Below are 27758 nucleotides of genomic sequence, written 5' to 3' on the forward strand. Positions count from 1 at the left end.
AAGAGAACTACTTTTTCCAGTGGTCTGAGCTCTGGGTAGATGCTTTGGAGCATGATGCTAGTAAGCTGAGTGGACATGCTCGTTTGAGCCAGACGTTTCAGCGGGTCTGTAAGTCACGGTACGAGAGATATTTTGTAGCAGTAACTTCCCTGGGAAGTGCAGTGTTGTAAGTGTACAGCTGGGTGAATTGTTACAAATGGAACATTCTCTTGAAACCGGCAGACCTCACCAGGCAGACCTCACCGGGAAACCGTGGTTAGATTTTCATGCATTTAATTCTTCAAGTCTATTGCCACATTCTGACATGGGGGATATTATTTTAACATACTCTGTTCCCTCCGTTAGGGACAGGTGCCTGGTGCTGCTCTTCCTAACCCTCTGAACATGCTTGGGCCTCAGGCCAGCCAGCTGCCTTGTCCACCAGTGACACAGTCACCGTTGCACCAGACGCCACCCCCTGCTTCCACGGCCGCGGGCATGCCGTCTCTCCAGCACCCGTCGGCGCCTGGGATGACTCCTCCCCAGCCAGCAGCTCCCACCCAGCCATCAACTCCTGTGTCGTCTTCCGGGCAGACCCCTACCCCGACTCCCGGCTCGGTGCCCAGTGCCAGCCAGACCCAGAGCACCCCGACGGTCCAGGCAGCAGCCCAGGCCCAGGTGACCCCACAGCCTCAGACCCCAGTCCAGCCCCCGTCTGTGGCCACCCCTCAGTCATCACAACAGCAGCCGACGCCTGTGCATGCCCAGCCTCCCGGCACACCGGTGAGCCTTGCCGTCTGTCTTTGGGTGGAGACTCATAATGGAGAACTTCTCCATAAAAAATGCTGTCGTGAAGTTGCTACAGCGTTTCGGTACAGCCCCAGAAAGTATCTGTGCCCTAATCCAACCATAACAAGCTGTGTTTGATTTCCGACATTGCCTCCATAGGCCGTGTTTGTGTTTGGCTGGATGTGATTTTAGATTATCTTCCCTAATTAAATGAGTTTTCAGAAATGGGCACTTATAAAGAAATCCCACATGGGTCCTCTGTAGATTTTTTAAACTGTCTATACTTAGGAGCCGTGTGTTCCCCATTATCCATCGCAGGTTGACATCCTCTGAGTTTTAGTAGTTTTTCTCTTAGACTACTGTGTTTGGTGAACAAGACACGTACCTAATTGTGTGTGCTTTGCCTTCACCTGTTAGCCTTGTTTTCAGACCGGGAGCCTTTTCTTTCCGTGACAAAATGGCAGACTCAGGTTAGCACTTCCTGTGGCTCAGGTCTGCCCCGTGCTCCGCGGACCTGCTGGCAGCGAGCAGCCGGTGCTGCCCACTCACCACCCTCTGCACCCCTGCCCTGGTGGCTGCTGACATCTTCCTGTCTGTCGTCTTACCAGCCTAACTTAGAAACCACCCTTCCCCCTGAAATACGTGAACTTCATTCTTGGGGACTAAGGATGTTTTATTTATAAACCTATCAAAATAAATCTCAACAACAACCTCCATACAACATTACTGTTTGTATTTCTCCATAGGGAATGTGCTTTTTATTTAGGCTTATTTTATGTTTCTTATTTATAAATGAGATCCCTGTGTTATTTTATGTTCTCTTTTATTTAATTCAAACTCCATTAGGTGAGACTTTGAAAATTGAGAATTGTGGTGGTGCTTCCTTCCCTTAATGTTTGCTTATTCCTCCACTACCTCCACCACCTCTGTTCCTGCAATTAACAGGATAATTATATGTTCTTGTTCCATACGGGCATGCACTCCTACTCGTATACGTGTTTATCTGAGTTCCAGCCTTTTACGATAAACACCAATGGCTTTATTGGAAGGAGTTCACTTTAAAGAATTTTTTTTTTTAATATTTATTCATTGTTGAAAGACAGAGAGACAGATTGCGAATGGGGAAGGGGCAGAGAGACAGGGAGACACAGAATCCGAAGCAGGCTCCAGGCTCCAAGCTGTCAGCACAGAGCCGGACGTGGGGCTCGAGCTCACAGACTGCAAGATCATGACCTAAGGCGAAGTCGGCCGCCCAACTGACTGAGCCACCCAGGCGCCCCAGTTAATTTTAAAATGGGAGGTTCTGTGACTTAGGTAGAAAACTTCTGGAAACTTGTTTTATATCAAAATGTAGAAAGCCCTGCTGTCCCATCTCTGCATTCTTGGTGGGAAGTTCTTTGTGTTTCTGCTCAATGCTGACTTCCTCTGGGATTCCTATTTTAACTTCTCTGTTCTTCAGTTCTTTGTGTCTCTTAGGTTAGTGTTGAGAAATGGTAACATAAAAGCGTGTATTGGTTCAGCCGCAGAGTTTCACGTCGTTTATGCTGTGGTGTTAACAAAGATGATGATCTTTGTCTCTCCACAGCTTTCCCAGGCAGCAGCCAGCATCGATAACCGGGTCCCCACTCCTTCCTCGGTGGCCAGTGCCGAAACCAACTCCCAGCAGCCAGGACCCGAGGCACCGATGCTGGAGATGAAAGCAGAGGTCAAGACTGAGGACACTGAGCCTGATGCCAGTGAATCCAAGGGGGAGCCAGGGTCTGCGGTAGGTGCCGTTCCTGGGCGTGAGCAAATGTGCAGCACGAGTGTCCCTAAAGTGTCCCAAGGGGAGATGCTACAGGCCCTCCGTGGACAACCCTGCCTTTTGTTTTAATATCCTGCTTGATTACGGGTTCAAAGGAGGTACAGATTAAAAACAGATTGGGTATTTTTAGGTACTAGGTATAGGCTTCATTTTATTTTGCCAGAAATGAAGAGTTCCAGTTTATATCTTAAATGACAGGATCATCCAGTGACATGTCACCACGGCTCTGCAGAGTCCCGAAGGCACAAGGGCGTGCTCACGCACGAACTCGCCTGTGCCAAAAGTTGAAAACTAGATCCAGCCTCACAGACAGGTTTTGTTTGGCCCACGCAGTGTTTTTAGAAACCAGGAATTACAAATAATACTGGATTTCTGGCTTTTCTTTGAAAACCGCAAGCTCCCCAGCACTGTGCTCGCACTCCCATGGCGGCAGTCTGGGTGGGAGCCCCAGCCGCAGCCTTTAGGTGGGGATCGGGCGCCCCAGTTTGCCAGAGTCTCTGCTCCTCTGCCGGCTTGCACGCCTCCCGCTGCAGCACCGTCTCTCTCACCTCCCTGGCCCTCAGTGCGATGTGGCGTTTGAAACTTGGCCGCAGTTTTCAAGGAGAGTCTTGTTCCAAAGTAGGAGTTCCTCTCTGTACAAGCACTGAGCAGGTCATGGGTGCGTGGGGGCCACGTCTTTTACGCACTCTGGCATGTAAAATTGTTACATTAGCACTCTAATTGCAGTGGTGCTGTATTAACGCAACTCACCCGGCCCCAGGTGCTCCACTCCTCCCCGAGGAGAGGAGCGCCTGGTAAATGCAGCGCTGAGCAGGGGAAGGTTTTGACAGGCCCGGATAGATTGTTAAGAGCTTTCCGATGAGGCTGAGTTAGAATAAAGGTGTTTGATATTCGTACATCATTATCTGTAATTTTGTTTCTTTTAAGATGATGGAGGAGGATCTGCAAGGATCTTCTCAAGTTAAAGAAGAAACAGACACAACAGAACAGAAATCTGAACCGATGGAAGTGGACGAGAAGAAACCGGAAGTCAAAGTAGAAACTAAAGAGGAAGAAGAGAGCAGCGCTAATGGGGCCGCCTCTCAGTCAACATCTCCTTCACAGCCACGCAAAAAAAGTACGTTGTGTTTCCTGAACTTTTGAACTGTGCTGCTTTTCCACCGTGTTGTGATCCCACACTTGTGGGCTAGAAGCTAAAGCAGAAAAGTAACCGCCCCTCCCCTTACATCTTACCTGCCTGCCCTTCCCCCAGTCTTACCTCTTCAGAAATGACGACAGCGAGCTGGACTCTGGCCTAAGGACCCACAGGGTTTATGGAAGGAATGAGAAACGGGCCACGGCTCTGAGGGACAGGCCAGAGGGGTGGGTGCGTCCGAGTCCTTGCACCCACCGAGGAGCTCGGGCTTTTGCCTGGCGAGACCTGTACAGCCACTGGTAGATTTGAGCAGGAGGACGCCCGAAAGCCGTGCCAGGGAAATTCTCACCGAGGCGGCACGTGTGTGCGCTGATATGGATGGGAAGCGGGGTGCCAAGAGTCAGGGTGCAGCGCAGCGGGCCCCAGTGGCCTGGTGCAGCGGGAGGGGCGCGTGAGTGAGGATGCTCTCTGCCCATTGGAGGTCCCGAGTAAGGAGGTTAACGGGGTGTTGGAACATTGTTAGGTGACCCTTGGAGATGGGATGTCGCTCAGAAAGATAAGGACTGCATGTGACACATTTGGGAAAGACGACAGAGATGTATCGGAGGCTGACACTCTATAATTTTGCCAGTGAGAGGGACCCTGGAGATAATGGGCTACCAGAAGCTTTCAGGCGTCAGGCCCGTTTATACTCCTAAAAATTGAGGACCCCAGAGGTTTTGTTTGTGTGGATTATGTCGCTGTTTATTCTTTCGGAAATTTAAAAATACGTATTTCTCTAACACACCTGTTCCATGGCGTCCGTGAATAACATATTTTTATGAAAAATAAGCTTCCCAGAGCAAACATACTTAGAGTCGTGACAGTGTTTTCTTTACAACATTGCAACTCAGTCTGGCAGACACGGCTGGACTCTCCTGTCTGCTGCTACCAGCTCTCTTGTGCTGCCTCGTTTGTTTCAGTTCATTGGGAGCATTCTTGTTTGATACTACACCAAAACTCAGTGAGTGGAAGTTTCACAGAGCTCAGTTGCAGTGTGCAGTCTGGGTCCACAGCAGCACTGAAGGTGTCATGCCCGGAGACATTACAGTCCATCTGTTTGCCTTGTGCTGTGAATGAATCCTTTACCCCTGGCGGGGTGGGTGGTTTCATTTTTTAATAACACGATCCTTTGGTCATCTTGGAATTCGGCTTGCTGAATTACGCCGATTTTCCAAATGTCAGCGTACTTCACTGTACGATATATTATGTTTATTTTATTTTTGAGAGAGAGGGAAATAGAGCGCCAGCAGGGGAGGGGCAGAGAGAGGGAGACACAGAATCTGAAGCAGGCTTCAGGTTCTGAGCTCTCAGCCCAGATCCCACCCTGGGGCTCGAACCCATGAACTGTGCGATCACGACCTGAGCCGAAGTCAGACGCTTAATTGACTGAGCCACTCAGGCGCCCCTTCACTGTACGCTATTTGTTTAAAATCACATTTATTAACATCACTATGAATCTCTTCAAAAGAAGTCTTGGGAATTTTGAGAGGCTGTCAAATCAAGCTCACATGGCAGGTAGAAGTTTCTCCAAATTCTGATTTTGACCTAAGTCCAAATTTTATCATTGGCAACAAATACTGTGTATTGTCCTTGGTGTAACTGGCCCATTTTGTTCCTTTTTGGGAGAGTATCTGCCACATACCCAGATCTGAATACCTGGAGCTTGTCTAGCGGTCTTTTTCCCAGTCGTACTGTTCAGAGCTGAGAAAAGCAGCCGCTTCCGCTGTCGGCCCCACGCGCACGAGCGCCTCCTCCCGGGGCATTGGCCGCACACGGGGAAGTGCTTGACGCCCGCTTCCTGTTCGGTGCTGCGAGATCAAGACGCGTAGCCAAGGGTTGAGATCCTTAACAGTAATAACGTTTACTCCTCGACCGAGGATGTTGTCGAGTGCGGCTGCCACGTTTTCCTCTGTGTGCACAGCAGCACGGAGCACGGTGACGACTGAGTCGGGTTTGGTGCCGCTGCCTGCGTGGTGCTGCGGCACGAGTGATATTACTCGTGGTTCCTTTTGCTTGTTGGTGCAAATGTCCACACGGTGCGGCAGGAAGATGACGGCCTAGTGTTACTGTGAAAATCATTTTATGTTACAAAAGTAAACAATTTCGGAGACCCTTGGAAAGGGCCTAGGGCAGTGCTAGAACTTTCTGTGACGACAGGAACGTTACTTATCTGTGCCTTCTGTGCTTGTCACCAGCCACACGTAGCTCCTGAGCACTTGAAATGTGACTGAGGAAGTGCTGGCGGCTGAAGACAGGAGTTTGAAAATGCTTTTCCCTCGGCATAGGTGTCTTAAACAAATGTGTAGTGAGCGAGTAAATGAGTGATGGACCCAAGTGACCCACGTGTGAGCTTGCCACCAGGAGGGGATGCAGCCTCCAGCAGGGGGCAGCGCGCTCCCCATGAAGAGCCAGATAGTCCCCGTGGGCTTTGCGTCCGTCCGTTCGGTCTCTGTTGCAGCCGCTCTGTTTCGTGGCCTGAAAGCCGCCACAGAGCAGAACTGCATTCTAATAAACCTTTACTTCTGGAGACTAACCTTTGATTTCATGTATCATGAAATACTACTCTTTTCTTTTTTTCCTAACCATTAAAAAGCATAAAAACCAATCTTAGCTCCCCAGCTGTACGCAGGAAGGCAGCTGGCTGGACTGGGCCGGTGGGTCAGAGTTTGCTGATCTCTGGCCTAAGAAGAATGCAAAAGCTGTTGATTAACTAAATAATTGTTTTCTTATAAAGCATTACTCAAAGAAAACCAAACGCTACTCCATTTCTGTAAAGAACAGAATAGAAGAGAAGGGGTTAGCCGAAGGCAGGATGTGTATTCTCGTGAGGCTCCTGTCGGGCACATCCGCTCCGCAGGCCCGGCCTCTGCGCGCAGAGGGGAGTGGCGCTGGGCCGCCAGTGGTCCCCACTGCGGGGCGGGGTGGGGCGGGGTGGGGCGGGGCGACCTGAGCACTGCCGCCTGAGCCGCCTCTTGCCTTCGTGGGTTGTCACGCACGTTTTCCTGGCCATGAATTGAGTACTCACTGGGTTTTGTGCGAACCTACCGTCTTGAATGTATTTGGCAGCTGGTGTTCGTCCTTGGATTGGTGACAACGGAAAGCGTGGTAGGAAGTGGAGTGGCTGAGGGGTGGAGAGAACAGCACAGAACTTTGGGGGGAAATATTTGATTTGGTAGATCTCTTAGTGTGTACATTTGTTTGTGAGGTTGGAATACAAAACCGTTTGTCTCAGGTGCCTGAGATTACCTCAGCCAAGGACAGAGAGAGTGTCACCAGAGGAAGAAAGGCCCCTTCCAATAAAATGGCTTTATTACCACCCATTGGCTCAAGCAGATTTGGGAGTTAGCTTCATTTTCGGTTCAACACAGTTTTAATGTTGGAAACTCTTTTACTGAAGAGGCGAACTTGTCAGTGTGGTATTTGGTCTCATGACGTAGGTGCACTTTTAAAACCCCGTTACTGTATTTGCAGAAGCCCCACACCGTAGCTTTAGAGTGTCCACGGCCCCTGCTGGGAATGGGGGCCCTTGCAGGCCTCGTGGCGCGGGTGGCCGTGGGAATGGAGATGGCTGGACCCTTAGAGAGGCAGACCGGGCTTCGATTTGGAATGTGGTGGGTGAGGTGTCTGCGTGCCTTGTGAATGGTGTCATCCCCTGGTTTTTCTACCCGCAGTCTTTAAGCCGGAAGAGTTACGCCAGGCTCTGATGCCAACCCTGGAAGCGCTGTACCGCCAGGACCCGGAGTCCTTGCCTTTCCGGCAGCCTGTGGACCCCCAGCTGCTAGGGATCCCGGTAAGTTCACGTAGTGACAGTGTAACCGTGCCAGCGTAGCTCCCGGGTGTCCATGTTTCGCCTCAAAATTGGGTGGCATACCCTTGTTTGGAAGAGTTTTCGCCTATAAAAAAACTTCTCTGTCGAATCAGTAGCACACCTTTCTTACACACCTTTGACTCACTGGGTGGGGTGTGTGTTTCCCCACCTATTCTGTCTGCCCCAGGGTCCAAGGTGGGGGAGCGCACCGGGGCACACCGCCTGCAAACACACGGCCCCGGGAGCCTCACTTAGATTTGGGGCTGTGTGTGAGCCTTCGTCTCAAAGGCTGGTTTTAAAGAAAGAACTGGTCATCATCAGTTGGAAAGCACCTGGGCCTCTCATTTTGGTATCTCTGGGTCGTCTCGCAAAGGCCATAGTGACCCAACAGATTTTTTTTAAGCAGTATTACTATTTTTGTTTCTGTTTTTGTGTTTGTCTTGGAATTTCATCTTGCTTGCCAGGACCAAGAGTAAATCTCTAGAAAAACATATTGTCTGATAAATGTGCTTACCATTTTAATTCCATGGTTTAAAATCCTTACTTTAAAATTTTTCGGGGCATCAGGGTGTGGCTCAGTCGGTTGAGCATCTCACTTCAGCTCAAGTCACTAGCTCATGCTTTGTGAGTTCGAACCCTGCATCCGGCTCTCTGCTGACAGCGGTGGAGCCTGCTCCTGCTGTGGATCCTCTGCCCTGTTCTCTCTCTGCCCCTCCCCCGCCCATACTGTCTCAAAAATAAATAAACCTTTTTTAAAAATAAATTGTAAAAACCAAGGAGGTTTCTATTAACATCTTTTACCCATTTTTTTTATTAAATAATTTATTAATATTATTTTTCTCTTTGCCTTTGAAATAATTTGGTCACACCTGACAAAACTAATCACAGTTTTAGGTAATTCAACCAGAGGAAGGTCAGAGGTTATTTTCTTCTCATTTCCCATTTGTTGCTATTGGAAATGGAAGTTGTTCTGGTACTTCCTGTTTCTGTTTTGTTTAAGATAAAGCTGCTATGCAAGGCTGGCATTTAGTATTGGGGGGATCCACTAGACTGAGACTTTTTTGTCTTTAAGGATTATTTTGACATTGTCAAGAACCCTATGGACCTTTCCACCATCAAGCGGAAGCTGGACACGGGGCAGTACCAAGAACCCTGGCAGTATGTGGATGACGTCTGGCTCATGTTCAACAACGCCTGGCTCTATAACCGGAAGACGTCCCGGGTCTATAAGTTCTGCAGCAAACTTGCTGAGGTCTTTGAGCAGGAAATTGACCCCGTCATGCAGTCCCTTGGATATTGTTGTGGGCGCAAGGTACAGTTTAGACGTTTTTTGGAAAGTGAACTTTGCCGGTTAAATTAGCCAGAGCAGGTATTATGATAACATGATAGACTCCACATTGTATCCCACCTGTGTTCTGGGAAGGACCCGGATGGAGTCTGGGCATTTGTAAAACAAGTCGATTGCCTGAAGCCATGTAATGGGTGATCAAAGCTAGAGTTGCTTATTGGGGAGGACCTTGGGTTATGCCTTTCTGGCTGCTCCTCTGTACCTTTATCAATGTGTAACAAATGTCTTTTGACGTTGATTCTGTCACATGGAATCCAAAAATGTCTTTATTAAACAGCTATGCAAATTGTTGGAAAACTATACCATGTACCAATAGGAGTATCTTACTAGCTGAATCTGACAGCTCTTCTTAGCGAACTAGAGCATTGTAGGACAGTCACTGGGATACGTTTTTAGTATTTTCTCCTTTGTTTTTGCAGTATGAGTTTTCCCCACAGACTTTGTGCTGCTACGGGAAGCAGCTGTGTACAATTCCTCGCGACGCTGCCTACTACAGCTATCAGAACAGGTGAGCACCGAGCCGGCGTCCTGCCTTATAGGCCCAGGACGAAGGTCTCAGGGCGAGCAGGTCCGTCTGAGGATAGCCTGGGTTATGTCTTTTCCGGAGTTCTAATGAAATGGGCCACTCTGCGTGCTGCTGAGTCACTCAGGCCCATGATCTCTTAATTTGAAAGCATGCTCTTACACGGTAGCAATTGAAGCTCCTGCTTGCTGCACTACTTGAGTCAGGAAGGTTAGTTCTTAAGCTGTGGTCTTTCCAAAATGTAACCACCGAAGAGTCTGGAGTCCAGAGTAACTCTAATAAGGGTTCACATACCTTTCTGAAGATCTTAAGTGGAAACATTGTATTTTATTATTTCACGTGTAAATATTTGCCTACATAATTTGGGCCAGACAGTCTGATGGAAAGACTTACGTTGATGATATTTCCTTAAAAAAATAATTAAAAGGAAAAGTAAATAAAAATGAATAAAAGCTTTAGACTTAAACTTTTTTTTAAAATTAATAACATAGCACTGAATGAGATCTTGCATTCTTGTTGAGTTCTCCCCATCATAGGATGGCCATTTCAGGGTTTTGTGAGTGGTAGTTATCCTGGAGAAATATTTGCCATTCTCTTAAAATGTGGGGACGGCTAAATGGGTTTTCTGTCTTAAGTAAAAGAGAATGAAAATAGTATTTTTTTGTTGTTAATTTGCCACACACAAATACAACCTCCGTAGTTTTGGGGCCATTTTGAAAATTGAACTTGTCTGTGTTGCCTGTTTCAGGCGGCCACATGTTGCCATAGCACGAGGGCATCCTCCCCGGGGGCACAGGTTGTAAATCTTGGTCACATTCAGTTACCTTGCCTCCATTTGAGGAATAGGCGACCAAATTTCTGTGACCAAGGTTCAGCTCTGTGCCTGTTCCTCGTCTGTAGGCTCAAGTATTAAATGTCAGTATTAGGGTTTGATGTTTTGATGATTTGATCTTGTCTGCTTCTGGTAATTGCATATGTTCCTATATTTCGAAGTAGGGGGCTTTTTGTTATTTGTTCAGAGGTACACGTGCAGGCCTCAATAATATTTAGTTTTGAAATTATCTGTGTTCTGATGATTTTAAAATACTTCCAATTTTTAAAAATATCTAATCATACTTATAATTAGTAAATCCCTTCAAAATTCTACTTTAAAACAAAAGCAAAAACTATTGCCATAAACATGTCTCAAAAGAAAGGTTGCTAAGCCTTGCCCAGCCTGCTTGTTCGGGCACCGTTCAGTTAGAGTGAGGTGCTGGAGTGCGGCCTGCACCCCATCCTTAACGTTAAAAATACGTTAACATCAGGAATTTAGTTTCTGTCCTAGCTTCCGTTTCTATCGGTGGCAGACGGTTTGAAACAACACCCTAGCTCCTTCTCGATGGAATCTCTCCTGTACTGACCGGTGCTCTTGTGGCAGTTCTGGCCCTTTCAGCCACAGTTCCAGCCCCCTGACCTTCGGCACGCCCCATAACGTATGGAGCTTTACCTCCTTGTTCGTCATACAAGCACAGTAACACCTGCCCTAGCGACCTCTGTTGTCAGTCTCCGTGAAACAGTGAACAGGAATTCACTTTGCAAACTTATGTGCCAAGCAAAATAAAGTTGGGAAATTTTAAGAGAACAGATTTCAGTTACCTGTTTCCTGAAAAACGCCCCCGCTGCTGAGTGCCCAACGTGGTTTGGGTCTAGAAGGAAGAACAGACAGCAGGTTGCTTGCTTCCATTTCTAAAATTTGGGGGCCTTTTCATTGTTGTTTCACTGTCCCTATGTCCTTTGGGACCCTGCCTTTACTGATTTCCTCATTTGAGAGCGATTAATTTCAGTAGAACTGATAGGATCAAGGCACACTTCCCTCTGGCAGGAGGTTACTCGGGGAGCACAGCCATGGGGTTGTTTGGGAAGATCTGAAATGTCCAGTTTTATTTTTGTGTAGAATTTCATCTTTACTGAACAAAAGTGTTTTTCTTACGAGTAGAGACAGAAATAAAGTTCTGGCCTAAAGTGTAGGCATCCCGCTCCTTCACTGAATCTCGCAAGGCCTGCTTCCTAGGACACTGTGCTTGCAGAGATTAACGTGCTGTAATGCTAAGAAAGCAGTGGCCTCACTCCACGATGAACATCTTAACTGCTTAAGTTTTTATTTGCATCTCTGACTACTTGTGAACACCGTGGTGTTCTCACAAATAACTGTTTTGGCACTCCTTGTCCTAAACTGGGCGCCTCGAGCAATAGGATGTCCTACAGACCACTTGAACAAGTGAAACTAATATAAACTAGCATGTAAACCCGTCTTCACTTGTTTCCATGCTTTGAGTATTTGAAACTCATGTTGGGAAAACTTGTGTATAAATTTTTCAGATACTATCTTTAGATATCCCAGTTATTTTTGTATACTACTATGGTACTTAAAACAATCTGCATTTGAAAATTTACTCCATACATTAAATTACCCTTACAGAGAAACTACGCAATCATATTGTGCTAATTTTAGGTACCCACATGCACATCGTTGTTGGATTACGTGAAGTATTTCTCCTTTGCAGTTCCATGTTCATCTGGTTGCTTTCTTCACACAAGGCAGAGTGTCAACGAGGCTCTTAAGATTGAAAAGTGACTTTCTGAACCATTCTGTATTTTTAGGGGGAATAAAGTTTGGACTAGGGAATAAAGGGGGGCACAGTGTGGCATTCCAGTGTGTCCCCCAGTGATTGCCAGGGCAGTTTCAGCAGACTTGACCAGTGGGTGGCTGTGCCCCCTTCTCCAGACTGTTGCCGCCTCTCAGGACCCTTCTCAAACCCAGCACATTCGATTCTCCAATGTCTCCACTTGCTTTGGGACACACACTGTTTCTGTGCCTCCCAGTTTCCATCCCGGAGGTGCTTTGGAGATCCGGGTTAGTTGCCCACGGAGGGTGTAGGCTTCCAGCATCACTGGGGTCTGCCATTAAGGCATCAGGGCTTTGCTCCGGGCTAGTTTCCTCCGCCAGAGAGTGATGGGCTGATGGTTCTTGTTTCCTGGATGTCGCTGGGCTTGATGTCCTGCTCGAATAAGGGCTAAGAGTCTGTCCAGGATCTTAAAGCCGTTTTGCCTCACGTGTAACTATTGTGGCGATTTCACTTCCAGACGAGCTCACCTTTTCGCTAGCCGGCGGTAGCTGTATGCTTGATCATAAAATGAATTGGAACACTCAATTCCAAGTTTTATTTTTATTTATTTTTATTTTTTTAAATGTTTTTATTTATTTTTGAGACAGAGAGAGACAGAGCATGAGCAGGGGAGGGGCAGAGAGAGAGGGAGACACAGAATCTGAAGCAGGCTCCAGGCTCTGAGCTGTCAGCACAGAGCCTGACACGGGACTCGAGCTCATGGAGTGTGAGATCATGACCTGAGCTGAAGTCAGACACTCAACCGACTGAGCCACCCAGGCGCCCCTACAAGTTTTATTTTTAAAAGAGAAATAGTTCATGTTGAGGGGGATATCTTTTTTGCATATTGTTCTGTTTGCCCCTGAATTGGTTTATGGTTTCTGCACTTTAATTGCCAGTGACGATCACGCCCTCCTGCACATGGAAATCCTGTTTACCACATGATTTAAGGCTCTGTAAGAACATTTCCAAAATAGTGAATAGCCAGCATCTTGTTATAGTTGATTCAGAAAAGAAAGCAAAACAAAACAAAACAAAAACATAGATGTAGATATTTTTAAACAGCAATATTTATCTGTTTGTTCTTGGTCAGAGTTTTTACTCTTGGCAGAACTCATTGATTGGATCATCACAAGTAAACTGGTCCCGGGAAGAAACTTTCATTAATCCAGTTCCTCCCCACAGTGAGTCTGTCATGCCTTCATCGACAGACGGAAAGATCGGACCATTTTGAGATGCTGCACTCTGAAGTTTTGTGCTTTTAATTGACTCTGTGTGTTTAGTCGGTGAAGTCCAGCAGACAGAATGCTTAGTGTGTGTAATTAAGACTAGAATTAGAACTCGCTGGGGACTGATGTGAGCAGGAATGGAGACAGACGGCCGGGTGGGGGCCTGCGCCTCCGTCCTTGAAGGCGTGTGTGCGCGTGCGCGTGCGTGAGTGACCCTGCGAGCTGCCGCGTCCCCTGCGCGTGTCCGTGCGGTGTGGCACTCCGAGTCTCGTCACAGTGTCTTTAACACTAATCCTCTTGGCATCTTGTAGACGTAGTTTTTGAGCACTAAAACCGCGTTTTGTTGTGCTGCTGCCACTACCTTCTACTCATCCTTTTTGCTTGTGAATCCACCTCCATTCGGCTTGTTTATTTTTACAGTATTCTTGTGTGCTCATCTTGTTTGATGCAGCGTCAGCCTGCACTTCTGTTGATTTCTCATTCGTCTCCTTTCCAAACATTTAAGCGTTTTTATTTTAATTGTTCTTCTTGGATAGCTTGAGCCCAGGCTTGTATTATCTTACAAGAAATTGGGGTGATGGATAATTTCTCAAATGCAGATTGTGCTATAAAGATCAACTTTCCAAATTTGCTTAACTTGGATTGTCACCAAGTCAGAGCAATCAATCACTGAGGATCTCAGATTGGTGAATGATTGGTCCCAGTACCAAACAGTTTAAACCAAAGCTTTAGAACTGAATTTTCAAAGTCTTTGAGATTGATTGTTCATGGATTTACATATATTGTATTGTTTATACAATATATCATAGTTTTTTTTTTTTTCTCTGTACATTCGTACTGATAAATGGCTGGAAAGTCTTTGACCCCGACTGCATTTCTGTTAAATGTTTGTCCAGAATATGGATTTGGTTTCATTCGTATTGTAACTCATTTAACGAAGTGATTAACATGAGAAAAATAACAGGAAAAAAATTAAAACCGGTTCTGCGTGCCCAACATTTTCATACCTTTAAAAGATCTGGTTTAATACCGGAAATAAAATCTGTGCATTGCTGTCAAGCATAAATTTTCCGTTTTGAAAAATAATTGCTTTTTTAAGGCCTTTGTCAGACTGTTTTGTTCGAAGTAAAACTTCTCCATCGGAAACCCTGGAGTTATATTTGATTTTCTCTGAAGTAATAACAAAATTCGAACTCCTAAATTGAGGCTCCTTGCAATTCTAGTATTAACAACTCCTTGAAAACGTTTGCATCTCGGAGCTGGCCCGAGCCCAGCCGTTGTTAGTGATGATGGCCTGTGATGTGTGCAGTGAGACCGAATGCTAATCAAGCTTTGCCTTGGCTTTCTGCTCTGTGTTGTCTCGGTGTTTGCGTCTTACCTTCATGTCTGTGCTATTTGTTCCCTCCCCTGTTCTCTAATCCTGCCCTTCCCCACCTGCCCCTGTTCCTTCCATTGTCCTCACTGACCCATCAATCAACCAACAACGCCCCCCCTTCGTCGTGGTGATCTGCCCTGCTCTGATTGGTGGCTTCGTTGCTTGGGTGGCTGTGTGTTATGATGGACCAGTTCACCCAAGTATGGCCTTCTTGCTGACAGGTATCATTTCTGTGAGAAGTGTTTCACAGAGATCCAGGGGGAGAATGTTACCCTGGGTGACGACCCTTCACAACCCCAGACGTAAGTACTATGCTGTCATTTTTCTCGGGGTTGACTCGTAATTGTTTTGTCCCTCTTGTCCGCGATTAAAAGGGAAGCACCTCTGCCATTTTGACTTCCGGGTGATGTGTTTTTTCATATTTGCCACGCCCACGTTCCTGCGTCAGAATGTAGCTCTTCAGCTAGACACGGCTGCCACCTCCACATTCTTCCCTCCTCACGAGACTGTGACACCCATAGCCTCCGCAGCAGCGGACTGGTCTCTGTTGACCTCACTGTGTCTCTTCCTTTAAAACTCCTGCTTTTTCCTGGTGGTGGTCCTCCTCCCTTTGGGGAAATTGTAAATTTTCACTTAGACCTAAGAAACCAGTTCCCTTTTGACAGAACTGGCAGTGACGAAAAACGAATCGTGTGTACATACCCCGTCTTTAGCATTCTTCCGATCTTCTACCGAACTCTCTGTCCTCTAAGCTGCAGAGCCTGTGACGGAAGGCAGCGAGACCCCGGAGGGTAAACCTGCCTCCTTGTGGCTGGAGGTGTGGCACTTGCTCCAGCGTGCACAGGCCTGGGTTGGTCCATTCATTCCTTCACTGAGTTCACCTTTTCCTCCCCAAAGCTTATCCCCTGATGGAGTTCACCTCTGAGCAGTCACATAGAATGTGGCCAGAAGAGGCGAACCCACCAGTTGAATGGTCAACTCGTGCACGTGCTTGAGATACCGAAAGCCTGCCGGCCACCGGGTCTGCCGAGGGCTGCCAGCATCTTGTGGTTCTCTCTTTTCTCCTGACTCTGTCATGACTCCTGCCCTGCTAGTGTGACTGTCCACCACCAGTGGGAAGGCTTCTCGCCCAAGCAGTGGCCATGGACTCTGCACGTCAGCTTTACTTTATCCAGACACAGAACAAATCGTGGCCACTAGTGAGACATACAAACTGACATGACAGACCTTCTCTGTATTCTGTTTATTTTTACGTCCCTTGTAATTCTAACACTTTGGTCCAATTTCGTGATTAATAATTGGCTTATATAACTCTGTGAATCAGAGATAATTCGCATATACACTGATCATAACAAAAGGACCGTATAGAAACCAAATACTCAGTTCTTTAAAAATAAGTCAAATATCCCCAAGTAGATGGTGATCTTGTGTCATCTAATTCAGTTACCATTACAAGAGTTGATCATGCCAATTATCAGTCAGATCCAGGAGTCATTCACCGTACAGATTGAATTGACAGTTTATAGTTTTGGGTCTCAACACGATTTTGGCATCATATTTTGACTAGTCTTAATTAAATCTTATAATAAGTCCTGGTGATAGTTGGGAGGAAATATCCAAGGCAGATAGAGAAAAACATATGATAGTACTTTCTGTGGAAATAAGTTTTATACTTGGGATTTCAGCTGACCATTATTTACTTTTTATTTGAAAAAGTAGTTATAAAATAATATCCCACAGACCCTGTAGTTCATGCTCAAGAAATACATTTAGTTAGTTAACAGTTTTCTTTCTTCCCTTTTTTTTTTTTTAAACAAGGACAATTTCAAAGGATCAGTTTGAAAAGAAGAAAAATGATACCTTAGATCCTGAACCGTGAGTAGATAAGCGATTTCTTTCTGACTTTTGGATTTTAAGCTTCAGATCGGGAAAATCCCTCCTTGTGACGGGCCTGCAGGAGAAGGCCCCTTTGGAATGTTGGGAGTGGGTTGCCCTGGGTGGGAATCTCTGTGTGAAGTTATTTCGGATATGCATTCTTTTTACCTCAAACAAAATATGTATGTCTCTGCAGCATCCTGTCCAGTTCCTGAATTTTAACAGCAATGACATTAAATGGATGCTTTGGTTCTCTCAGAACCTTTCTGCTAACTCTGTCATCATGGTTATTGAGAGGCCGTTTAGTGTGACTCTTTAGAGACTAAAGATATGAATATTTGCTGGGGTAGCACTAACACCTTTTAAAGGGAAATTTCAGGAAGGAAACTTTTTAGAAACGACTGTTTAAAAACGAGTAACAGGAGGCCTGGCGTATGTTCTTGCCGCTTTGGTATATTTCCAAAGGCCGTTGTCAGATCCTCTTGTTGTCTCCACTGGTCAGTGAGGATGCTTCTTTTGCAAAGTTTGCTTTGCGATAACCCCTAAAGAGGCTTCAGAGTTCCTTCCATGTGGCAGTGTCTCCAGGTCCCTAAAGCCAAGTGCTCAGAGCACCCCAGCGTGTGGAGGTGCCCATTGTGTTCTGTTGCTTCGGTGAGCACAGTCTCCCAACACCATGGGATGTTTGGGAGCCGAGAGATAGGTCCTCCTTCCCTTGGTCCCAACGCCCCAGCTCGGGGCGGGGGGGGGGGGGGGGCGTCGAATGCTGCAGTGGAAGATGGAGACTTTGCACCAGGGGCTCATTTTGAAGGGCTTTCCTGTTGGGAGCTCACCCGGGCTTTCCCAGCAGCAGTGCCCAGGCAGTAGGGGAGGGCACGGCAGATATTCGAGCTCCAGCCTCAGCACAGTGCCTGGTGCGTGAGGAGGCTGTGCCCCGTATTTTTCATCACCAGTGGATCGTCTGTCCTGATGTTCTGTGTCCGTTGTTCACATTATGTGAACCTCCCCTGCACTGGGTGAAGGGCCACTTACACCGTTCTTTGACATACGGATCTCTTCTGTGTGCCCTGGAGGTTTTGAAGGACTTCATTGGTTTCTGCTGTGGAAAGATCATCCTGGATCTGTGAGGTGGATTCACCAGGCCAGGAAGTGACTTTGCTTTCCAGTAGGAAGCTAGTTAAGAGACTCAGAGCAACAGCTCAGGCAGGAAGTAGAAGCTTGACCTAAATAAAGGAGCACCTCTTGGTAGGAGAAGCCACACTGTGCGGGTGAGGAAGGGGACCATCTAGGTGGCCGCTGAGATGCTTGTGCATGAACAGGAAACATGGGAACGGGAGCCAGCCACGTGGTTAATAATGGTTCGTGGGGAGAGGGTGAAATTGAAAATTGATAGAATGAGGTCTAGAACATAGTTTTGTTGTTGTTTATTTTGAGAGAGAAAGAGAGAGCACAGGTAGGAGAGGGGCAGAGAGAGGATCCCAAGCAGGCTCCACTCTGAGAGCGGTGACCCCGACACGGGGCTCAAACCCACAAACCGTGAGATCATGGCCTGAGTCGAACGGAAGAGCTGGACACTTAATTGACTGAGCCACCCAGCCGCCCCTAGCACATACTTTTTTCTTCCTTCCTTCCTTCCTTCCTTTTTCTTTCTTTTGATAGTTCTCTTCTGTCACATAGGAATACATTGAGAGTGGAGTATCTTTGGAGGCGGCACAGAAACAGGGAACTGTTGCCTGGTGACCCTTTAAATTCCTAACACAGAGTATGAGCCCCACTGCTGAGGTTTCAGAGAAGGAGCTGGTTGGGGGCAAGGCAGCACTAGAGGCAAAGAGCAAGGTCCAGACGGAGCAGCCATGGGAGGCGGTGGGGGGTGGGTGGTGGCAGTCGCGACAGCACAGGATGCTGCAGAGTGCTGGCAGGCCGTGAACTAGGCACTCGTGCTGCTGTTGTACACAGTTTTGCACATGTGTGTCCTTTCCCCGTCCCGACCAAATAGGAACAGAGAGGCAGAGTTAGACTGGATCCGTGGCTGAAGGCTTGCTCAGCAGGGGCAGAGGAGAGATGGGGGCCCAGGACTCAAGGCAGTGTCGAGAGTGTACGTCAGGTTACCGGGCTCAGCATCAAGGCTGATAGGAAGAGCTGGAACTTAGCAGAGTTGGAGGAGGTGTGGTGCCTTCTAGTCCTCAGCATTCCTCCAGACGTAAGGTGTGGTGGTGGTTAAGCGGGTGGCTGAGGAAACAGGTTTGCGCATCCACGCGTGTTGGCAACTAAGATTCCCGGCTGAGGTGACAGCCAGGTGAGCCGCAGCGGGGGCTGGGTGAGTAGCACCTCGCCCCTGCTGTCCAGTGCTGACTCGAACAAAGGCCGTCGCTTGCCGGTCAGCTTAGCGCTTCCCAACTTTGTGATTGACTCGGAGCAGATGCTTCCTGTACCTCGGCTTAAGAGCAAGTGTTTCTAACGTGCAAGTGTTGTTCTCGGTTATTTGAGTCCGTTTACACATGTGCAGGCACTGGTCTTGGAAATGCGTAGTAATATCAGAAATACTGGCCTGTAAAATGCACCTCTTTCATAGCAATTTTTGAAAGTGAAGTTTCATTTCTGATTGCAAAGGAGATTGGGAGAAGCAAGGCATAGGCATTTGTACAGGGAAGTGGAGGAGCCCAGCTTTCTCACAGAAAATATTGTGCCTGTGCATTTTTAAAATACGGCTGAATCAGAGGTGCCTGGCTGGCTCATTCGGTGCAGTGCGTGACTCTTGATCTTGGAGTCGTGCGTTCAAGCCCCATGTTGGGCGTAGGGAAAGAACAAAGTAAAACACAGCTGAAGCAATCAGCAGAGGTATTCATGAGTGCCACAGACACTGGAAGTGATCAGAGGACAAGGTGTGAACGCGGTACCCGAGCTTCTGCCGACGGCTCCCTTGGACAGCTCCCTTGTATGTCTCCATGTGCATTACAGCACACTCTCTTTGTCGATTTCCAGTTTTGTCGATTGCAAGGAGTGTGGCCGGAAGATGCATCAGATTTGTGTTCTGCACTATGACATCATTTGGCCTTCGGGGTGAGTAATTTCCTGGTGATTTCCTGTGACCTTGGGAAAAGCCTTTGCGCGGAGTGGAGGAGGGAGGGGCCTGCAGTGAAGCCGACAGCAGCTCCTTCTCAGTTTGTGTCCTCAGCGTCTGCCTGCTGGGACTGTGGGCTCAAGGCACTCTGCCCCTTCACTTGTGAATGATGCTGCCAGCAAAGCACTTAAGCCGCATGTCTTGGTGGCGAGACTATTTTATGCAATCTGATCACACCCGTTCTTTTACAGCTTCGTGTGCGACAACTGCCTGAAGAAAACCGGCAGAACTCGGAAAGAAAACAAGTTCAGTGCGAAGAGTAAGTTGTGGAAAGGTTTTTTGTTCCCCCATCTGTGCATGAGGTGCTTGTTCCCGCTCCCTGGTCTTCCTTCAGCCCCTCTCAGTACTTGGCTGTGGGGTCCATTTGTCCGGGGGTCTGTGCCAAGTTCACTTTCTAGCACCGCTAAATGGAATCATTGGGCCTGATCTTTGCCCGAAAACCAGATTTACGGTCCGTTTGTGCTGTACGTGAAAATTTAGAAAGCTCTGAGAGAAAATGCGTCAGCAGATCCTTTTCAGGTAGCTCAGAAACCTGACCCCCGCCAACACACACATAGACACCCCACTCTGGCATCCTGTTGTGACCAGCACGCTCAGCCCTGGGCCGCACGGGGCAGTTGCGTGGCCCTCTCTGCTGGGACTGGCAGAGCCTGGTCTGCCTGAGGACTGGTTATGCGTTTTGCTGCTGTGTTTAGGGGGCAGCTGGTGTCCTTCCACAGTAGAGAGCAGCCCGTTGCGACTTGAAGTTCGAGTCTTCATGGGTAGTCTTGACTCTTTTGGAGATAGCCTCCTTTTCCATCGTGATCTTTGTCAACCCGGTTCTCGAGGGCTGGGAGCCCCTTGCACAGCGTGTCATTCCCGAACTGTCCTTTGCCGAGTTCACAGCAACCCCGAGTAAAAAAAAGCCACCTGCAGCAGCGCCTTGACAATCCACTTGCCCGGTGCTCCCCAGCAGGGCAGGCGGCTAGCACACTGCTCGAGGCATCCCCAGTGAGAGCCAGGGCCTCTGAGGGGCAAGGAGCAGGAGAGAGAGATCCCTTGCCGGGGTGGGGGGGCCCCCCCCCCCAGGCCAGGAGGAAGCCACTCCAGGGGCTTCCCAACTCAGTGGTAACAGGTAAAGACTGTTGTTACCAAAATGCACAATTATCCTATAACTTAACCTCGCTCTTGTAAAACCTATTGAAATGCCGATAAACTCCCAAACTGTTGTAATGCTTTTCTTTAGCTCAGGGTTTCTCAGCTGAGCCACCATTGACATTCAGGGCCCCGATGACTCTTTGTTATGGGGGCTGTCCTATGCTCTGTGGGAATTTAGGAGCATCTCTGGTTGCTACCCACTAAATGCCAGTAACACTACCCCCGCCCCCCTAAGTGGTGGCCATCAGAAATGGCCTTCAGAAGTGCCACATGTTCCCCCGGGGCCGGGGGCACAGTTGTCCTCAGGTGAGAACCCCTGCTTTAGAGCGTCTGTTCTGAGTGAGATCGCTCAAGCAGTCAGCAGCCTAGAAACACCTTGCTGGACCAGAGCCTCATGACCAAAGCACAGTTGCCAGGAGAGCTGGGCCTGGGTAGGAGAGCAGTTGCGGCTGGTGGCGGAGGGGGACAGAGAAGCCCAAGAGCAGGCCTACGAGGTGAGCCTTAGCGTCAGAGACACAGAACGCTGACTGACAGAAGAGGACCTCGGAAGTCTGGCCACCCCTGTACCCCTTGGCGCAGACGTGTGAGCACAGCCTTTGCGAGCGTCTGTGGGCTGCAAAGGACAGGCTGCCGCGTGTGCAATTGTGCCAGCCCCGTACCTCCGTCGAGTCAGCCACTATCCCCCGGGCCCCTCCCTGCCTGGGACCGCGCACGCAGCCCAGCCGGGTAGAGGGAGGAAGGACCACTGGAGACGCCCCCGAGCCAGAGCCCCTGGGCAGGGTTGTGAGAGGCCTCCCTGGAGATGGGGCGACCCCGACGTCAGAAAGCAGACACCAAAGGATTTGAGCCTGTAAAGGGACAGAAAAGTCCCCGTCACGTGGTTTGGGTGAAAATGCACTTTGAAAGCCTGGGGGAAAGGGAGACTGCGATTCAGGACGTTGGTTTCTAAACTCTGCATTGACACTGTTACCCCCGCATCCCCCAAAGTTGTCTGCACGTATGTGTGACGACGTGTGTGCGGCAGGCCCCGCGGCATAAGGCGGGCCCCCGGGAAGGGAAAACGAGCGGGAAACTGGGAAGCATAGCGGAACGAGGCAGAACTGTGCATGACACACAGGGAGGGCGTGGCGCTCCCCGAAATCATTCCTGCGGGGACCGCCTCTGCACGAGCAGCCCCTCTTCTCCCCAGTCTCATTTGAAACTTTTTTTTTTAATACAGGTCATTCAGGTGATTTGAAGGAAAAAGTAAAGACCTAACTTTAAAGGTTTATTCTTCCGTTTGCTATTTGAAAATCACAGTGTGAGGTCCTGTTTTCACAAGGGAAGGGCAGACGCTGGACCGTGGCAGGTGGCCCTTCGTAGCTGTGTCCTGCCTTTCAGGATTGGAAAGCGCTTTGTGAGGGGGACAGGCCGTGCTCAGCAGCAGCACAGGGGCATAAACACGAGGGTCCCCCCCCACCACCACCACCACCACTCACAGAGTAATGAGGCAGCTGTGCGTGCCGTGTGTCTTCGCCAGAGTGTGGGATAGATCATAAATCCGCTCTCCCCTCATTGGTGGAACTTGTGAAGTTCTTCGTTTTCTGTGGGGTTTTTATTTCCTGGTCATGGTAGTTTTTTCATTTTAAATCACTTTTATGGAGGTACAACTTACATACAAGAAAAAACTCCACCATTGCTGTGTTTATTGCACAAAAATGGAATTTAGAAAGTCCATCTAAATTTTCCAGATACTTCTTAGTAAGGAATCTTATAAAATCCCAGATAACTTTTTAAAAATATTTCTCATTATGTAGTATTTTAAAAATCAATGAATATAAAGAAAATTATCAGCGTTAACCTTCTGTAGCTTTTTCTTTTAGTCTTTTCCCCTTGTGCAAAGAGTTTTTCTGCTGTGCCCAGTGTTCCTGTCACAGTGGCCACGCCTGGGGCGTCCCCGGGAGAGAGAGGGTGTGGAGGGAGTCTAGGGCTGATGTAGGTAGTGATGCCCTGTGGGCTCCCATCTGGGATGCGTTCCAAAGGCTGTATGAGGCTGCATGCGGGACTCCCTCGAGCTGGGCAGGAAGGGGAGAGGTATGCCCTGCCCTTCGGGGAAGGCAGAGTTCGTGCAGTGTGGATTCTGGCCATGGGCAGACTTGTGGGGGCACTCTCACCAGGGCCTGGGCACGGGAGGCAGGAGGTGGGCTCAGTGGGGCCCCTGTGTGTGCTCCCTCTGCTTTGCCCCACAGCCTTTAGTCTGCCTTTGTGGCTCTTCCGCCCTTGTGTCTAGAAAAAGATGGAAATATGTGGGCATTTAAATGATAGCACTTGTCAGCGTGCGGAGTGCCTGAGGTCCCAAGTCCACCTTTCCCTTATGAAATGCTTACCACATAGGACAAGCTAGTTCCCTTCTGGATGTGGAAAACGTTAATCCATAGAGTATCAGACTGCACTGAAAGAGAAAGGTGGGTTCTCTGGCTTCAGCCACCTTCCCCACAGCCCGTGCGAAGCCCCCTCACCTGCTTGCTCTGGACTTTGCAGGACTACAGACCACGCGATTGGGCAACCACTTGGAAGACCGAGTCAACAAGTTTTTGCGGCGACAGAATCATCCCGAAGCCGGGGAGGTCTTTGTCCGGGTGGTGGCCAGCTCAGACAAGACTGTGGAGGTCAAGCCTGGGATGAAGTCACGGTTTGTGTGCACATGTTGTGCTGTTTTCTGAAGTGTTCTTTGAGGGGTCACCGTACCTGGTTAACAAAAGCCCTGCTTTCTGGCAAGGTTTCAGGGCCTGGCTGGCTCAGTCTGAAGACCACGCAGTTCTTAATCTCGGGCTTGTGAGTTAGAGCCCCACATTGGGTGTAGAGATTACTAAAAGATTAAACTGGGAGTTTGTAGAATTCAAAGGTTTTTCAGCATATAATGTAGAGTGAGCCCTTTTCTCCGTATTCCGCATTCATTAGCGGACGTAAAATTTCTGACTGAGACTGTGTCACAGAGAATAGGGTCACAGCTTGTCTGCCTGGGCTGAGCACTGGGGCCGGCAGTCAGAGGAGGTGACCAGCCAGGCCTCCTGCTCCTGTGCACGGAGCAGACTCAGGGCCGAGGGTCTTGTTTGTAAAGCATCCAGGAAGTGATGACACGTGCAAATCTCAGGCTCTTTTATTCCAGGTTTGTGGATTCCGGGGAAATGTCTGAATCTTTCCCGTATCGAACCAAAGCACTCTTTGCTTTTGAGGAAATTGATGGAGTGGATGTGTGCTTCTTTGGGATGCACGTACAAGAGTACGGCTCCGATTGCCCCCCTCCAAACACAAGGTAGTCATCGTCGTCCTCCTCCTCCTCCTCCTCTTCTCCTCCGGTGCGCGTTAATGGGCCCGTGCGGCTCAGCAGACCGGGCCCCCAAATATTGTAAAGAAGCCATGTGCTTCAGAACTGGCTTTAAATCAGATAAGCCACGCTTAACTGACCAAGCTGGTTAGTGTAGTTTAACCCTAAGCCAATGAGAAGTGAAGGGTTTTGATGACTGATGAGAGCCTGTTCTATGTTGTGAGTACTCACGAGTTCCGGTCCTGGTCTTGCCTGTCACGAGTTCCGGTCCCTGTCTTACCTGGGGCAGGTGAGCCCACAGAGAAGGAGTGGGGATTCCTCCACGGGCCCCCGCCTTGTAACTTCTATCCAGAGTTCTTTCACGCTCAGATGGAGTCCAGGTGACAGGGACTTGGAGGTGACGTTTCTTAGTTTGCCCCGGCCTCTCCCTGGCGGTCCTGGTGGGCAACCTGCTGCTTCTCGGCTCAGCAATGAGTGAGATCATTCATTGGCAGTGGCGGTTGGTGATGAGAGTTTTCTTACATCTTGTCTGTGGCCAGTGTAACTGCTACAAAACAGAATTTGTCTCTGGAGCTTTTTGGATGTTGGTGTTTGCTTTCAAGTTTGGGGTGTATCCTGAACTCTGAATTAATTTCTTCCCGCTTGCCCTCCCCACCCTAGGCGTGTGTACATATCTTATCTGGACAGTATTCATTTCTTCCGGCCCCGGTGCCTCCGGACCGCTGTTTACCATGAGATCCTTATTGGATATTTAGAATATGTGAAGAAATTGGGGTGAGTTTACTCCACTTTATTCAGAACTAATAAAAAAATCCAGCTTTAATTTTTACTGTGTATTTTACGAAATAACATGAGTATTTTTTTTCCTAAGTCATACGTATTTTTCTTTCAACGTCCTTAGATCGATGGTCTCCCAAGGCCCCCTTCCCTTGGGGCAATGCAGATCTGCCTTCTGTGCCCTGCTCTTTTTTCTAATTTTCTTAATTTTATTGAGGCATATTTTATGTGTCACAAAGGCTGCCTATTTTAGGCGTACACTTCCGTGATTTTTAGGTATGTCACCGAGCGGTGTGGCTGTGGCCATAAGTCAGTTTCTGAGCATTGTCCTCCCCACAGTAGGATCCCTGCCCCCGTTTACTGTTAACCCTGTTCCGCCCCTGCGCCCAGCGACCCCTCGTCTGCTTTCTGTCTCTCTCTGTTTGCCTTTCTGGACATCTCTGTTTCTCTGTTCTAGACCTGTCACTTTCTTTTGCAAAATTTGAAAAAGTTAGAGGTATTTGATTGATAGGTCCCTAACCAAATGACCAGTTTATTCTGACTTTCGCCCCTTAGAGAGAAACACCCAGCCTCTCCGGTGCACAGGAAGTAGTGGTTAGGAAAGGCAGTGCGTTCCTGGGTGGAAGTCCTCCCACACACCCGAGAGCCGCGTCTCCCGGGGCCCTGTCCCGTGCTGACCGTGTGCCCTTGGAGCCTCGGCCCCCGCCCGCCACCCACACCTGAGAGGGAACATCTTAGGGCCGATTTCCAGGCGTGCCCTTGTGTGCTGCAGATCAGCCTTGCCCGGCCGCACACTCCTCCCCCACCGCACTGGGCCTGCACTGCAGCTTTTCTGAGCCTGTTACATTTTACCACAAGTGTTGTGGTAATTTCTTTGTTTTTTCTTTTTGTCTAGTTATTTCTCTCCTTGCTTTGGTCCCTGCTTCTCACCTGTTACTCCTTGAAGGCAGGGAGGCTTTCAGTCACCACTTTGATCTGAATTGTGTCTGTGTGTCCCGTAGGTACGTAACGGGACACATCTGGGCCTGCCCCCCGAGTGAAGGAGATGACTATATCTTCCATTGCCACCCCCCTGATCAGAAAATCCCCAAACCAAAGCGCCTGCAGGAGTGGTACAAGAAGATGCTGGACAAGGCATTTGCAGAACGGATCATTCACGACTACAAGGTACCTGGTGCTGAAACAGGGCGTGGCGGCGGGATGGCGTGTCTTCCTCTCGCGCTCACGCACGTTAGAATTGCGTTCACCTACGAGGAGTAGGAAGGAGAAAGTAAGAGCATTGGGGCGCCTGGGTGGCTCAGTCAGCTGAGCGTCCGAATCTTGATTTCCAGTCAGGTCATGATCGCAGGGTCGCGAGATGAAGCCCCTTGTTGGCCTCCAAGCTGAGCGTGGAGCCTACTTGGGATTCTCTCTGTCCGTCTGTCCCTGTCCCCTGCTTGTGTTCTCTTTCTCTCAAAAAAAGAAGAGCGTAGACAAAAGACATAGAAGCCTTTATTTGCAGTCCACCGGGAGTTTTAGCTGGTGTTCTGAAAGCCGCGGTGCCTGTTGAAATCTGATCTCAGCTGTTCGTGTGTCACGACGCACAGCCCCGTCCTCTCCCGGTGGCGTGGCCCCTGCACCTGCTCCCGGGAGCGTCACTCAGTTCCCTCTTCTCACGGACGTGCTTCCTTCACTTCCCAGGACATTTTCAAACAAGCGACCGAAGACAGGCTCACCAGTGCCAAGGAGCTGCCCTATTTTGAGGGTGACTTCTGGCCCAATGTGCTGGAGGAGAGCATTAAGGAGTTGGAGCAAGAAGAAGAAGAGAGGAAGAAGGAGGAGAGCAGTGCAGCCAGTGAGACCACGGAGGTAAAGAGACCCCGCGGGCCCAGCTGCACGCTGAAGGCCGCGTGGATTCGTGCCGTCGGGCCCACGGGCCGTGGCCTTCTTCGTGCTGATGTTTTCGTATGTGCCCCCTCCCCTTCTCACCAGCCACCGCAGGTCAGGACTGGAGCCCGGGGGGCACAGCCCACACTACGGGCGGGGTGAGCTGAGACATGGGTGCTGGGGACGCATCACATAGGAGAAGGCACACGGGAGATGCTTGCTCTGGCATCTCTGAGCGGGGCGGGCGGACAGAGCCGGGCGGACCTGCCCTGAGAACAAGACCCTCGGTTGGCGGGCCTCTTTCTTCCGCTTTGTTACGTGCCAGCCCTCCACCTTGGCGCTGCCTTCACGCACGGGCTCCGTGCTTGGCAGTGCGGTGGTGACTCGAGAAGACTCCATCCCTGCCCCCGGGGCGGGGGGGGGCGGGGGGGGGGGCGGGTCCTAGTAGGAAGAACAAGTGAGGGAGGGGTGTGCCGGGACAGCAGCAGGAGCAGGAAGGAAGGGAGCGCCGCCGCCACCGGGCGGGTGCTGGTGCTCCCGCGGGGCCTGTCTGGAGCAGTGGCCGAGGCCGAGCTGCTGGGAAGAAGCCCAGGCGGCCCCAGGTAAGGAGCTGCCGGCCACAGGAGGAGGCGTGTGAGGGCTGGAGTTGGAAGCAAGCGTGTTGCGTTCGGGATGCGTGAGGAGAGGCCGGAGTTTCGATTTGGTTCGTGACTGTAGAGGCAGTGAGGAGCTAATGGGGTGTTTGGGGAGGAGCAGCTGCTCTCTGGCCCGTGAGGAGCGTCCCGGCTCTGGGCCCTGCTGTGTCCAGGGTCTGAGCCACTGCGTCAGCGCCTCTGCACGAGGGAGGGGGTGAGGGGGGAGAGCACGTTGGGGGAAGAAGTCAGGAATTGGCTGTGTACTGAGATGCCTGTGAACACCCGCGAGGAGTGAGGGGCTGTGCCCTCAGCTGGGGTCTGTGTCGCAGGTGCACGGTGGCCCGACTTCCTTTCATTGGGGTCCCC

The 27758-nt window shown here is 49.4% G+C and overlaps 1 protein-coding gene across 5 annotated transcripts in view; it reads left to right on the forward strand.

Annotated features, from left to right (window-relative positions):
* Positions 1-27758, forward strand: part of CREBBP (CREB binding lysine acetyltransferase) — a 126337-nt gene that overhangs the window by 90890 nt on the left and 7689 nt on the right. For 3 of the 5 annotated variants that reach the window (XM_040459182.1, XM_040459184.1, XM_040459186.1), the window contains 15 exons: positions 346-762; positions 2354-2533; positions 3500-3689; positions 7421-7539; positions 8630-8869; positions 9325-9413; positions 14869-14979; positions 16496-16552; positions 19532-19609; positions 19862-19929; positions 23328-23478; positions 23956-24102; positions 24775-24888; positions 25893-26058; positions 26572-26739. In XM_040459182.1, coding sequence (XP_040315116.1) covers positions 346-762; positions 2354-2533; positions 3500-3689; positions 7421-7539; positions 8630-8869; positions 9325-9413; positions 14869-14979; positions 16496-16552; positions 19532-19609; positions 19862-19929; positions 23328-23478; positions 23956-24102; positions 24775-24888; positions 25893-26058; positions 26572-26739 — 2295 coding nt within the window. The remainder of the gene's footprint in view (positions 1-345; positions 763-2353; positions 2534-3499; positions 3690-7420; positions 7540-8629; positions 8870-9324; positions 9414-14868; positions 14980-16495; positions 16553-19531; positions 19610-19861; positions 19930-23327; positions 23479-23955; positions 24103-24774; positions 24889-25892; positions 26059-26571; positions 26740-27758) is intronic. The other 2 variants (XM_040459183.1, XM_040459185.1) reach the window with 2 other exon arrangements.

Source organism: Herpailurus yagouaroundi, unplaced genomic scaffold, assembly GCF_014898765.1.
Source record: "Herpailurus yagouaroundi ecotype Mexico unplaced genomic scaffold, PumYag 222, whole genome shotgun sequence".
In the NCBI taxonomy this organism is placed as follows: Eukaryota; Metazoa; Chordata; class Mammalia; order Carnivora; family Felidae; genus Herpailurus; species Herpailurus yagouaroundi.